At 43.6% G+C, this 13,691-nt stretch overlaps 1 protein-coding gene across 8 annotated transcripts in view; it reads left to right on the forward strand.

Moving 5' to 3' along the window:
* Nucleotides 1-13,691, forward strand: part of MPHOSPH9 (M-phase phosphoprotein 9) — a 154,431-nt gene that overhangs the window by 72,980 nt on the left and 67,760 nt on the right. For all 8 annotated transcript variants that reach the window (XM_033954541.1, XM_033954540.1, XM_033954544.1 and 5 more), the window contains 3 exons: nucleotides 1,036-1,496; nucleotides 4,491-4,643; nucleotides 11,254-11,341. In XM_033954541.1, the coding sequence (XP_033810432.1) occupies nucleotides 1,036-1,496; nucleotides 4,491-4,643; nucleotides 11,254-11,341 (702 nt within the window). The remainder of the gene's footprint in view (nucleotides 1-1,035; nucleotides 1,497-4,490; nucleotides 4,644-11,253; nucleotides 11,342-13,691) is intronic.

The following is a 13,691-nucleotide window of genomic DNA, read 5'->3' on the forward strand; positions in this document are numbered from 1 at the left end:
TGGACATATACTGGATTATGGCAGATGATTTGTCACTCTGATGCCTGGAAGAAGTATTATTATTATTATTTTTTTTTTAAATTATAAACCGCTTTAAATCAAAGCGGTGTACAAAATTAATAATAATAATAACTTTATTCTTATATACCGCCAGACCTTGGTGGTTCTAGGCGGTTTACAACAAAGGAGAGCTGGTCATCAGCAAATTTGTACAAGTCATAAGAAATAACAACGCATAATTGTTAACCACAGAATTAAACTACACAAAGCACACTGTAAGCTTCTTAACATTTATTCCTACCAGAATACCTGACCTTGGTCACACATACAGAACACAGATAACCCCTATGCAAATACAGGACCACAAACTAAAAGTACTAATATATACAAACAAAACCCTAAGATGCAAGACTCTGCATGTAGTACAACCCCAGAGAAATAGAAACAAATGCATTTCTTCCTGAGCAGTGCAAAATAGACAGCAGATATAAATTCTCACATACATAATATAGCAACAAACTACATATACATCAAACAAAATAGCCTTTATGTGGCAGAATTATCAAGATGGAAATTCTTTCTTTTTCTTACAAAATCCCTTCATTAACCAAAGGGGCAATGTGATGTCAAATTACAGCAGTATACAATCAATCCATAGAGGGTATGAGAGGATTAAAAATAAAAACAAGATCCTTGGGTAGTGGTGAATAAAAGTTCATGGTCTGTACACAAAATACAGGGAGGTGGAGGCTCAAAAGGAGGAGTCATTTACTAACATTGTGCCTTAATATTGTTATCATGTGGTCTGTGTCTCACAGTAAAGCCCCTGCCCCTTTCCATTTATTAAAACGAAACCACTTAGAAGGTTATTACCCATATAGTGCGGAATAGTAAATTTATAATAAACTTGGAAAGTTGGTATTTACTGCAATGCTCGTCAGTAAATGTGCTGTAATAACATTAGCATGTATTGACTGTTTGAAAATAGCTCTATAAATGCCTAGTCAGTCTTTATTTCTTATGTTAATTTCATAGGTCCTGACGCTAGATCCAACGTTACACAGGAAACCAAGCCAGCAGAATCCAGACCTTCCGCCTTCTCCTTTTAATGCTGTGGGATCCCAGATTCCTCTCACTCCGGACTCTCTTCTGAAACCTCTTTCTGAGAGTCATTCCGATACCGAGTCATTTTCACACAGTAGCAATATTCATTCACCTCTACTGGATGATTTTTCAACCTATTCTAAAGGTCAAATGTTGCATTTAGATCCTTGGAATGATCATAGATTTCAAATCCAAACAACTGCTACAAATGGAATCCCAGTGGTAGTTAGTGAGTCAAATACGGAGACTTTAGTTCAGACGGATGATGAAGAAAATAGCAGAAACGCATCACCATCCTTGATGGCGCAATCAGAGCTTCCAGGTGCAGACTGTGACTTACCTGACTACAGTGTTTCTTTGACACCACTGGAGCATCCTATGACTTTGTCCAGGTATATGTTTAGTTTAATAGTTTATTGTGAGCTTCTATGCTGCTACTAATGACGGGGGAGTCAATTCAGAATGGTTTGCATGAGCTTCTGTAAAGGTGTTACAATATAGAGTTACAAGGAGCTGCGAGGTGTTACACTACATGGGCTCTATACAATACAAAGGCTCTATACCAGGGGTCTCAAAGTCTCTCCTTGAGGGCCGCAATCCAGTCGGGTTTTCAGGATTCCCCCAATGAATATGCATGAGATCTGTGCGCATGCACTGCTTTCAATGCATATTCATTGGGGAAATCCTGAAAACCCGACTGGATTGCGGCCCTCAAGGAGGGACTTTGAGATCCCTGCTCTATACTGAGTTACAGGGGCTTCTGTAGTGGTGTTACATTACAAAGGTATTAATACCGCCATAATTATGCCATAGTTGATCATCCTTATATGCATATGTTTATACCAAATCAATTGTCCTACATATGGTTTATTATTGCAGCTAAGTACACAATATTTACACACCTAAGGAGGCTGGCCATTTCAAGTCACTTAACCCTCCATTGCTTCAGGTACAAACTAAGTACCTGTATATAATTTTTAACCACTTTGAGTGTAACCACTGTAAATACTTGGCTAGGGACTCACCAGCAAGTGTGCCTGCATCTCCCCCGCTTGTCTCGGGAGAAAGCAAAGTTGCTTACATGTAATGGGGGTTCTCCATCCTCTGTTTCTTTGGACTATTGAGGTAATAAAAGGAGCTCCTCTACAGTAGAGAGCTGCACGGGAATGGGGACGACGGGAATCCCGCGGGTTCCCCCTTCTGGTCACGGGGATCCTGTGGGGACACCCCCTAGGGTCGCGGGAATCCTGCGGGGTTGGATGCACTCGAGCCGTGAGGCTCGTCTTCTGTTCCCTACCTGTCCTGCCGCAGCACACAGCCGACCGGCAGTCTTCCACGATGTCAGCGCTGATGTCGGAGGGAGGGAGGGCTTTGTTTAAGCCCTCCTCCGACGTCAGCGCTGACATCGGGAAGACTTCCGGTCGGCTGTGTGCTGCGGCAGGGCAGGTAGGAAAAATTCAAGGCAGTGGCGTACCAAGGGGGGGGGGGGGGGCGGTCCGCCCCGGGGCAGCCTTAGGGGGGTGCAGAGCCGGCCAGATTCCCTTACCTTCGTGGCGCTTTCCCCCGACCGACCGACAACAGGCCCGGTCCGACAAACCTCCCTGCCCTGTAGCCGCGAATCTAAATTACCTTCTTACAGCAGCTGGATTCATGGCAGGGAGGGCCTGTTCTGTTGTCAGGCGGGCGGGGAAGTGCCACGAAGGTAAGGGGCAGGGAGGGAGAAAGGGAGGAAAGGTGGAGTGGAGAGGAAAAGACGCTTAAGGGAAATGGGTAAAACTGAGGAGGGAGAAGGACGCTGAAAGCACTGGGAAAGACAGAGGGGGGAGAAGGACACTGAAAGCACATGGGGAAGACAAAGGGATGGAGAAGGACGCTGAAAGGACATGGGGAAGACGGGGGGCGGGGAGAAGAACACTAAAAGAACATGGGGAAGACGGGGGGGAGAAGGACGTTGAAAGGACATGGGGAAGACAGAGGGGGGAAAAGGATACTGAAAGCACATGGGGAAGACAGAGGGAGGAGAAGGACGCTGACAGGACATGGGGAAGATGGGGAGGAGAAGGACGCTGAAAGGAAATGGGGAAGAGAGAGTGGGGCGAAAACGCTGGCAGGGAAGAAGACAGAGATGCCAGACTATGGGGGGAGCGGAGGGAAGAAGATGGGTGCCAGACCAATTTGGAAGGAGGGAGAAAGGGAGAGGCACAGTAACAGAGCAAATGGAAGACGCAGAGAGAAGAGAGATAGTGGATGGAAGGAATTGAATGAGAACATGAGGAAAGCAGAAACCAGGCAACAAAGGTAGGAAAAAAATTATATTTTTTTTTTTTTTTTTTGCTTCAGGATAAAGTAGTATATTAGTTGTGTTGATAAAAAATTATAAACATTAGAGGCTCTGGTAGAAACCCGTTTACAAAGTATGTATTCTTTCCAATTAATATTTCCAAATTAATAAAGTCTCTTTGCTTATTTGTAAATGGGTTTCTAACAAAGCCTTTAATTCAGTAGCATAATTAAATGAAATAACTATTTCTGAAGTATATAGGGACGGGCGGGGACGGAGGGGATTCCTCGCGGGGACGGGTGGGGATGGAGGGATTCCTCATGGGGACGGGTGGGGACAGGTTAGATTCCTCACGGGGACGGGTGGGACTTTGACGGGGATGGGTGGGATTTCTGTCCCCGCGCAACTCTCTACAGTAGATGTGGAAATCCTTCACATGTTCACTGAAGCCTAAAAAGGTTTCTAGCTAGGAAAAAGCACCAGCAACACAGCCTTAGTCGAGAGACTTCATCAGTATGGGTGGCTGTATTCCCCTGCAGTCTACGGAGAACCTCTGTTACAGGTAACCAACTTTGCTTCCTCCCTTTCAAAACAAACAAAAAAAGGAGCTAGGTAGAGCATTTTGAACCTCTTTATTTCTTGTTAACATTAAATGAACTTTTTGAGGGTTTTTTTGTAGGTTTTTATTAGCTCTTTTCAGCTAAAGTATAAGGCAGAGGAAGATTAAAGTCTTGGAATAGTGTACAAATTTTATTTAAGTTGGCATTTTTTATGTGTGTGTGTGTGTGTGGTGCTGTGCTTGTCTTTTAATTGAGTAGGATCAGAACCATGTAACGTGAAATTTTACAGTAGTTTACCCCCCCCCCCCCATTTTTATGAAGCCATGTTAGGCTTTTTTTATCGCTGGCCACAGTGGCGCTCCAGTGCTCATAGAATTCCTATGAATGTCAGAGTTAATACTGCTGTGGCTGGCGATTTAAAAAAAAAAGCCTAGCATGACTTCGTAAAAGGGAATTAAATTTTGATGCAAATGCAAATTTTGATGCATCTCTGTGCAAATGAGTCAATGTATGTGCATCCATTTTGTGTAATTTCTTTTTAACAGGATTCGTCAAAGTTTGAGGGAAAAACATGCTCGCCATATCGCAGATTTAAAGGATTATTATGAGGCAGAGTTACATAATTTGAAACATCAGTTTGATATACATTTAACTGCATCAGAGGAGCTCAAGAAAACTAACCAAACTCTTCTAGACAGGTAACTTTTAAAAATCTCTTTTTATATATAGTATGCTATGGTGGTCTGCCAGGGACTGTGGTGCTTATAGCCTGAAGGGATGATTTGTGCTTTCAAATTCATCTACATTGCAAAAAGAATCCTCCGAGGATGCAGGACCAGAGTGAGGCAGAGAGATAGCCTGGTAGAGATCTGACTAATTGGAGGGAGACAAAGAAATGGTAGAAGGGGGAAAGAGGAATAGGGCGCAGTTTGGGGAAAGGGTAAGAAAGCTGCATTTGGAATGAATGGAATATTTATTGGATAACAGCTTACTATACAACTTTTCCATCCTACAGCAAGTAAATATACTAAGGGGAGGGGTAAGTGATCAAAACTACCTGTGTTGGGACAAAATCAGTATGCTCTAAAACCCAAAGCAAAGCCTGACTGACTCTTGCTTATTGGTCCTGTAAAAAATAGAGTGCAACAATATATTCTGTTTTTACTGTATTTAGCTTGTACATACACTTATTAACTGATTGTATACATCTCTGTGCATATTTTTGATTTGTGCCTTTGGTGCTACCATTCTCTAACACTGAAATAGTCTCCTTTCATGCCCCACTTTAAAAAAAAAAAAAAATACATTTTTGACTCCCTCATGGTTGTCCTATGAACACCTTAGTGACTATGCTGTCACTGAGAACATTGGCTTCTCCTTTGGCAGAAATCGAACAATTGTTAGGTGAGTCTTCCTGTAGTCACACTTCTTGCCGTTTCCTCATGCTCGCCTAATCTTTCTGTCACTGAAAACTACTCCATCAAACATAGTAACATAGTAAATGACGGCAGATAAAGACCCAGTCTGCCCAACCCTACATGCTCGATGAAAATCAATCATTTAATTAAAATTGTCCTTTTTACTAGACTGCCCAGTACCAACCCTAATTCCTTCAATATATACCCATTATTTTCTGATTAGAGATTCTCTGTGTTCATCCCACGCTTATTTGAACTTTGTCACCATTTTCTTCTCCGTCACTTCCCTTGGGAACGCATTCTACGGATCAACCACCCTCTCCGTAAAGAAGAATTTCCTAACATTACTCTTGAATCTACCATCCTTCAACCTCAAATTATGCCCTCTGGTTTTACCATTTTCCTTTCTCCAGAATAGATTTTGTTCTATGTTAATACCTTCTAAGTATTTGAACGTCTGAATCGTATCTCCTCTATCCCTTCTTTTCTCCAGGGTATACATAGTCAGGGCTTCCAGTCTCTCCTCATACGTTTTCTGGCGCAAACCTCCTACCATTTTCGTCGCCTTCCTCTGGACCGCTTCAAGTCTTTTTATGCCATTCGCCAGTGGAAAGTGAACGAGCAGTGCTCTGGGTGGGAAAATGGTAACGCTGCAAAGCAAACAAAAACTGCCTCAAACTCCAAGGCTGCCCAACTCTCGGCAAACCGTTGGGTTTTACCCCAACCCAAGGCTACCCAGCTCAAGGCAGACCATGAGGTCGTTATCAATAAACAAAGATAAAAAGCCAGTTAGAAATCTAGCTGAACCCCCCCCCCCCAAAAAAAAAACAAAAACCAACAACACAAAAACAATACCGAATAAAAGGAACTCTCTCAGCAAGGGCCAGAACCCTCTGCTTCTCCCATAAAGAAGGCTGTTAATCAATCCTTAACCTCAGCTAAACCAGCAGGCTATAGCAATTGCTCAGGACAATGGTATAGTTTACCTACAACGCTTATAAAAAAATTTATCCAGGATACGGCTTCCATCTTGCTGTCAGAAGCAGCTTCCACTCTTGTACTAGCCTCCACCATACCCTCCGTTTTCATACTGTGCGTCAGTCCGACAGAAGCATTGCCTGCTACCTACAAATTTTAAGGTTTTCAAACAACATTGTTGTACCTTGCATGGTCCTCTATTAGTGAAGCGCAGCACCACTCGGAACCCCTGAAGAAGAAGTGTTTCTCCGAAACACGGACCATGTTGGGTCCGGTCTCCATGTATACGAGAGCCATCCTTTGGAAAATAACTTTTCACTGACTTTTTAATAAAAGTTTCTTTTTGTACATTCCTCTCTGCAGTTTCTTTTTGTTTTTGGTGCTCTTCCTTCACTGCAGACTTGTTGGATTTCTCTTTGTTTTGCCTTGCATAAACCCCAAAGCTGCGCTCTTTAGCTAGGGAGTCCCCTAAGAGTGTGGCCATAGCAGTCCTTGCTCTCCATGGAGAAAACAGCATTGCCTCCCTTACTGGATATTCTCCAAGGATAGCAGGATCCTACAATCACACATTCCCTTCCCTTCCAACCCACGCTGAAGTGAGCTTCAATAATATTTTTTGTTTGTTTGATTTTATTTATAACCCACCTTTCCCAAGGCCGCTCACAATATAAACATATATAATATAATAAAAAGGCTTAAATACATGTAAAAACACAAACAAAATAAGCCACCAGCACTTACACAAGTGCAAATGTCTTAATGCCCATATTTCATATTACAAAATAAATGTCTCTTCAATAACTTCTTAAAAGCATCAAGCTTACGGTATTTTCACGCATATAACGCGTGCGTTATACAAGATTTTACAAACCGCGCATAACCATGCGTGTTATATGCGTTAGCGCATTATACAATTGTTTTCTGTCTTGCTGGCGCCCTCCATCTTCCTGCAGCATTCGCTGAAAGCCGCAGCAGCGGCTTCCATGCGCCTCCTGCGGCTGGGAAACGTTCCCTCTGACGTCGTGACGTCAGAGGAACACTTCTGGGTCAGCCGCAAGAGGCACATATGATCCGCTGCCCGCGGCTTTCAGCGAACGATGCAGGAAGATGGAGGAGGGCGCCAGCAAGACAGAAAACACCGCATCACAATAGAATAGGCATTGCAATAGAAAACCTGGGAAACAAAATTACTTCATTGGTAATTTCCCTGCTGGCGGCATTTGCTGATAGTTAAAATAGCTCAGCTAATATTTCTTGTGAAGTCATTTTGCATACGAAGCAACAGTTAGATAAATAGGACTTAAACGCTGGCATGGATTATGAAAGTTCAATGAGGAGCATGCGCAGTATACGCGTGGGCACGCTATACCAAAATTTTCTTACATAAATCCCTTGTTCCCGCGTGCTATACCCATGTGTGCGTTGTACACATGTGCGCGTTATATGCGTGAAAATACGGTACTTTGCTTTCTAATATACAAAAGTAGCCGATTCCATTCCTGGGGGCCCCTACAGGAAAACATGCTTACGTGTGAGATATTCAGTCTGAATTCCCTTACAGATGGTACAAACAAGTCACCATGATGGACAGAGCGCAACTTAAATAAAGGGACATAAGCCTGGATAATACCTGCCAAACCATTCAAACATGAATAGACCATCACAAGCAGTCTAAAGTCTATGCGGTCTTCTAACGTCAACCAGTATAGCGTCAAGTAATATTCTGTGACATGTTCAGTCCTTTCCAAGCGAAAAAGAGTCCTAACCACTGAGTTTTGAGCAACCTGTAATGCACTCAACAGGGTTGTTGGTAGGCCCAAGAGCACAAGATTATAACAGTCCAGACATGATAAGAACATTGCCTGCAGAATGGATTGATGGAACTAAGATGACAAGCACAGAAATACTATACAGCCTCAGGAAATTGTTCTAGAAGTTTTCTGAGCTTTGGGAAGCTAACTCAAGCTTGGCTCTGTCCTAGTGATGTCACCAACAGTGCAGCTGTAGGATCCTAATGTCCTCGGAGTACATCCGTTACAGGTATACAATTCTATTTTATTATGATTCTATGTATTTACAGGGATCATATCCACACCCTAAAACGGTCTCTTTCAGCTCACAGCCCCGATCCCCTGCTCAACCTACGCGCAGCGGATACAGAAGGTTCAATAGCCGACATGTCCTGGACCTCCTTTGTAAATCCCGACTGGAATCTATTCCTCGAACTTTATTCTAAATACGCCAATTCCAACTGCCTATTAGACACTTGTCCTCCCACCATCATGAAATGCGCCCCCCCATCATTCAAAGCTGAACTCTTCAATTGGATATCTCTATGCCTGTCCTCTGGACACTTCCCGTCCGAACTTGGCCACATCCTCATTTCCCCTATCCCTAAACAACCCAAGGAGCCAATCTCTTCCATCACCAACTACAGACCCATCGCCAACATACCACTCTTCCAAAAACTCATGGAAGGTCTTGTCAACAACAACCGTACGAATTACCTTGACAAGTTCAATATTCTTCATGACTCCCAGTCCGGTTTCCGCCCAAATCATAGCACTGAAACCGTCCTAGCTGCCCTGACAAATTTCCTCCTCCACCTATTCTCACTGGGTAAAAGCGCCCTGATACTTCAATTCGATCTGAGTAGTGCCTTCGACCTGGTCGACCACGACATTATGCTCAACTGCCTTGACTCCATCGGCATCTCCGGACAGGTAATAGATTGGTTCACAGGCTTCCTAACCAACCGTACCTACCAGGTCCACAGTAATGGAGCCTTCTCCCACCACTGGCGTAACCCTTGTGGAGTCCCACAAGGCTCTCCCCTATCCCCCTCCCTATTCAATATTTACTTGACCCCTCTGGCACGAAGCCTAGCAAACTCTAACCTAAAATCGTTCATATATGCAGATGACATCACCATCATTGTTCCCATTACCTCACTCACTCTAGAAACGGAAAAACTCATCGCATCTATCCTCACCAAGTTAGAACTGTGGACCTCAAAACTCAAATTAAAATTGAACTCTGAAAAAACCAAAATCTTCCTAGCGAGTCCCAACCACAAATTAACAAACACTTCCCTCAGACTGAATGGGCTAGATTACCCTATCTTACCCACCATAAAAATCCTTGGAGTCATCCTGGACCGCACCTTAACCTTCGATGACCATACCAGTGCCCAGGTGAAAAAATGTTTCTGTACCCTCTGGAAACTGCGCACCATCAAACGCTACTTCGACCACCAAGCCTTCCGTCTACTCGTTCAATCTCTGGTATTAAGCATATTAGACTACTGCAACATTATTTACCTGGGATCCTATAAAAATACCATCAAACGTCTTAGAACAGTCCAAAATGCGGCTGTCCGCCTCATCTATGATCTCAAAAAATATGACCATGTTAGCCCCTACTACACCAAACTCCATTGGCTTCCAGTAGAGGCAAGGATCATCTTCAAGTTCGCCTGCCTCTGTTTCAAAACTCTAACAGGATCTTCCCCAATCTACTTGTCTGAGCACCTTGAAATAGCAGGCCCCTCCCGCACACGAAACGCCCACCTATTCACCTTTCCCTCCCTAAAAGGCTGCCTCTACAAGAGATTCATTGATAGAACCCTAGCATTCCAAGCGGGCAAATGGAACAATTGCCTTACCGCCCTCATCTCCAACTCCCCGCCCTACCACCTGTTCAGGAAGTCACTAAAAACCTACCTCGACAAATTCCGCTAACGCTGCTTTCCCTCCTTCCCTGCACCCTCCTGACCTCGACATCCCTTCCCTCTGACTACGCCCCCCTCCCAAGCCACTTTGGCCTCTCTTTCTCAATCTCTGTTTTATCTAACTGCCCTGCCTTTTCATTGCCTCACATTCAACATCACTGTAAATGTACCACCGCTATAACATGTAACATCGCTGTATATGTACAGTCTCTTCTTTAGTATATGCCTTTTTAATACTGCTATTTATGTAACACCACTGTAAATGTAACAACACTGTAATATGTATCATCGCTGTAAATGTACAGTCTCTTCTATTGTTAACCGCATTGAACTTCCATGGTATTGCGGTATACAAGAATAAAGTTATTATTATTATTATTATTATCCCTTTTATGGTGAACTAATTGTGTGTTAGTTTTCCAGGATGTGTATTGAGCTTGTTTTATTTCTTTTTGTGACAGTCATATTTTTTAAAACTGTGTCATAGTTAAACTGATACCATTTTGTCTCAATAAGCTTTTTGAAAAGCTTATTCTTGTTACCAGATTGCTCTGCTGCCCAAAGGCTTTGTGAAGTATTAAGGGAAAAACAGATTAAACTGCATCCTAAGAAGTTGATCAGACTTGTCTGATCAGTTTTAACTGGCCTTGGTTTAACAGTTATCAAGTTAATTTTATTTTATATGTAAATCTGTTCTCTATCTTGCTCTCTGTCTCTTAGCTTCACAGAGCCTATGAGCAGCAGAAAATCCTGGGGATAGTGTGCCCTCTAAAATTCTGAGGAAGAGCTTCCTGAGACCTAAAATGATGCTGCCCACCCCTGCACAGAATGGAGTTCCTCACTTAATTTATGTATGTTGTGTTTGTGGTAGATGCAACCTTTCAATTTTGAAAAAAAACACAGAAGTTGTGATGGTTGTGGATTAGTGACTGAATTTTGAATACAACAGAACAACTTGGCCGTATTTTCTACCTTTTTAAAAAAATTATCAATCAGAAATTTCACATTTATGATAGATAATGCTAATACAGTTGTTTTCTGGAAAATTGGTAGGTATATGCTCTACACTGTCTTCATTTAAAGATGTACCTTACATATGAAATATATTCTAAAGAAGACTTTTTTTAAAATAAAGTCTTTCACCTGGTAGCGTTCTTAAATCATTTTGTTTTCTGTTTCTAGATGTGATCAGCTTGAAAGGGCACTGACTGATGCTACCACTCAAATGCAAACAGTTGAAAATAAGAAGAGTTTGCTTGACATTCAAGTGGTAAGCAAGACTGTTCTTACTGAGTAGAAAGAGACTACCTTGATAAGTAGGGTTTGAATAAACTTGAAGAATTGGGATCACTTTAGTTTTCCTTTTTAATGAGCAAGCTTATGTTTAACTTAAATATGAGAAAATGAATGCTGACATGCTGGGGCATAATAAGATATTCAAATTAGTTTGGGGTCCATTGACGTCTTTTGTAGATTTGCTATAGTTATCCTTTATCTTTTATTTTCTGTTTTTCACCCACACATCCAGGGGGGATGGGAGCGGGAGGGGGGTATATCTTTTGTTTTGGTATTATTCCTGATGGTAATGATGGATGGGGGAGGGAATTTTTATCTTTTGTATAGATACTGATTGATTATAAATGCTTGGTTGATTATCATTATTTGTATATAAATTGTATTGCACTTTTTGTTGGCATTAAAAACTAAATAAAGTTAAAAAAAGGGTTTGAATAAACTTGTACAGTTGGGCTTTTGGCCTTATGCTGGAGCTGATTACTTGTTCTTCGCTCTACTCATTACTTATTATTCGTACTTAGTTTTCAATTACATTTTATAGCCAACAAAAATGACTAACTTCAAATTTGGCTATACTTTACAGTACTTTTCATACAAGGCCTAGGCTTTAATTTTGCCAGTTTCAGAGCTCATGATTGATAGATCCATACAGCACTTTAAATATGTTTATCACAAAGTACAGAACCTTTGTACTAAAGGATTTTTCTCGCATTGTGTATGGGAGTGATACTTAGGGGCTCATAATCAAAAAAAACGAAAACAACATGTCTAAAGTGGCCTAAATGGGTACTTGGATGATCAAAAAGCCTGATCGTCCAAGTACTCATAATCAAAGCTGGTTTTAGATGTATCTAAAACCAGCTTAGGCCTTTCCCCTGCCTCTAAATGCATAGAGTGAAAAGAGGCGTTTTTAGAGGAGGGGAAAGGGTGGGAGGTGGGCCGACCTAGACATAGGCATACAGCAGGTATTACCAAAAGTTTAGACAGGTTGCCTAGTCGGCACTTATACGTTTTGACTTAGACCAAATCAAAACAGGTATAAGTGCCAAAAAAGGGGCCGCTGAGCTGATGATGGCTGGCGTAATCAGCTCAGTGGCCTGGCACCTACCCACCCCCTACCGCAACCATCGAGGCAGGAGAGATGCCACCAAGTGCCGCCAAACGCAGCACTTGGGATCGCTAAAGCAGCAGGAGAGATGACCCATCTCTCGTGCAGCGATCCACCCTCCCCCCAATCTGATCGGGCCAGGAGAGAGCCCAAGCCCTCCTGGCCCGCTGATTACGATTGGGGCAAGAGGGAGCCCAAGACTTCTTGCCCCGCGAGCTGCAACCCTCCCCGACAACATCGGGGCAAGAGGGAGCCCAAGCCCTCTTGCCCCGCCAGCTGTGACCCTCCCCGACAACATCGGGGCAAGAGAGAGTCCAAGCCCTCATGCCCTGCCAGCCGCGACCCTCCCCGACAACATCGGGGCAAGAGGGAGCCCAAGCCCTCTTGCCTGAGCTGCGCCCCCCCCCCCCCACCGATGATGATCGGGCCAGGAGGGACCCTAAGCCCTCCTGGCCAGGTGACCCTCTACCCCTCACCCCTACTAAGATCCGGGCAGGAGGAATCCCAGGCCCTCCTGCCCTGACGCACCCACCCTACGACCGCTCCCCCTGATCGGCCCGCCGAAAAAATCCCCCCACCCGCCCATACCCTCCCCCCGACACTCCCCCGTACCTGAGAAACAGCCGGATAGACAGGTCCCAAGCCCGTTCATCCGGCAGGCCAGCCATCCCTCGAGTGGCTGGCCTTCGGGCCTGATTGGCCCAGGCAGCTCAAACCCTGCCCACAGGCGGGGCCTGAGGCGCCTGGGCCAACCGGAATCGGCCCAGTAGACCTTAGGCCCCTCCTATGGGTGGGGCCTTAGACACATGGGCCGGGTTTTTGTTTTTGACAGTCACCAGTTACAAAATCCAGCTTTTAGGCGAAGGACTGGCTCCTCCTTCACCTAAAAGCTCTTGTTTTGGGCGTTTGGGAGATAGGCTTTTTTTTAGGTTGATTATATGTTGTTAGTGTAGACGTAGTGGTGGTCTGGGCGTTTAAACAGCTGAACGTAGAAGCAGGCCATTATCAAAAAAAAACCCTCCTTTTGGACGTTTTTTTGATAAAGGACATTTTCCCTGCTTTTACTTTCAACGTTTAAGGCCTTAGGCCAAAAGGGGACTTAGACGTTTTTTTTTTATTATGCCCCTCTTAGTATGCAGAACTCTCTATCACAGGTTTGAGATGTAAATGAGCTTAGAAAATAGAAACTTCTGTAAATCCAGGACAGTAAAGCCCC

The sequence above is a fragment of the Geotrypetes seraphini genome, chromosome 8 (genome assembly GCF_902459505.1).
Source record: "Geotrypetes seraphini chromosome 8, aGeoSer1.1, whole genome shotgun sequence".
Taxonomy (NCBI): Eukaryota; Metazoa; Chordata; class Amphibia; order Gymnophiona; family Dermophiidae; genus Geotrypetes; species Geotrypetes seraphini.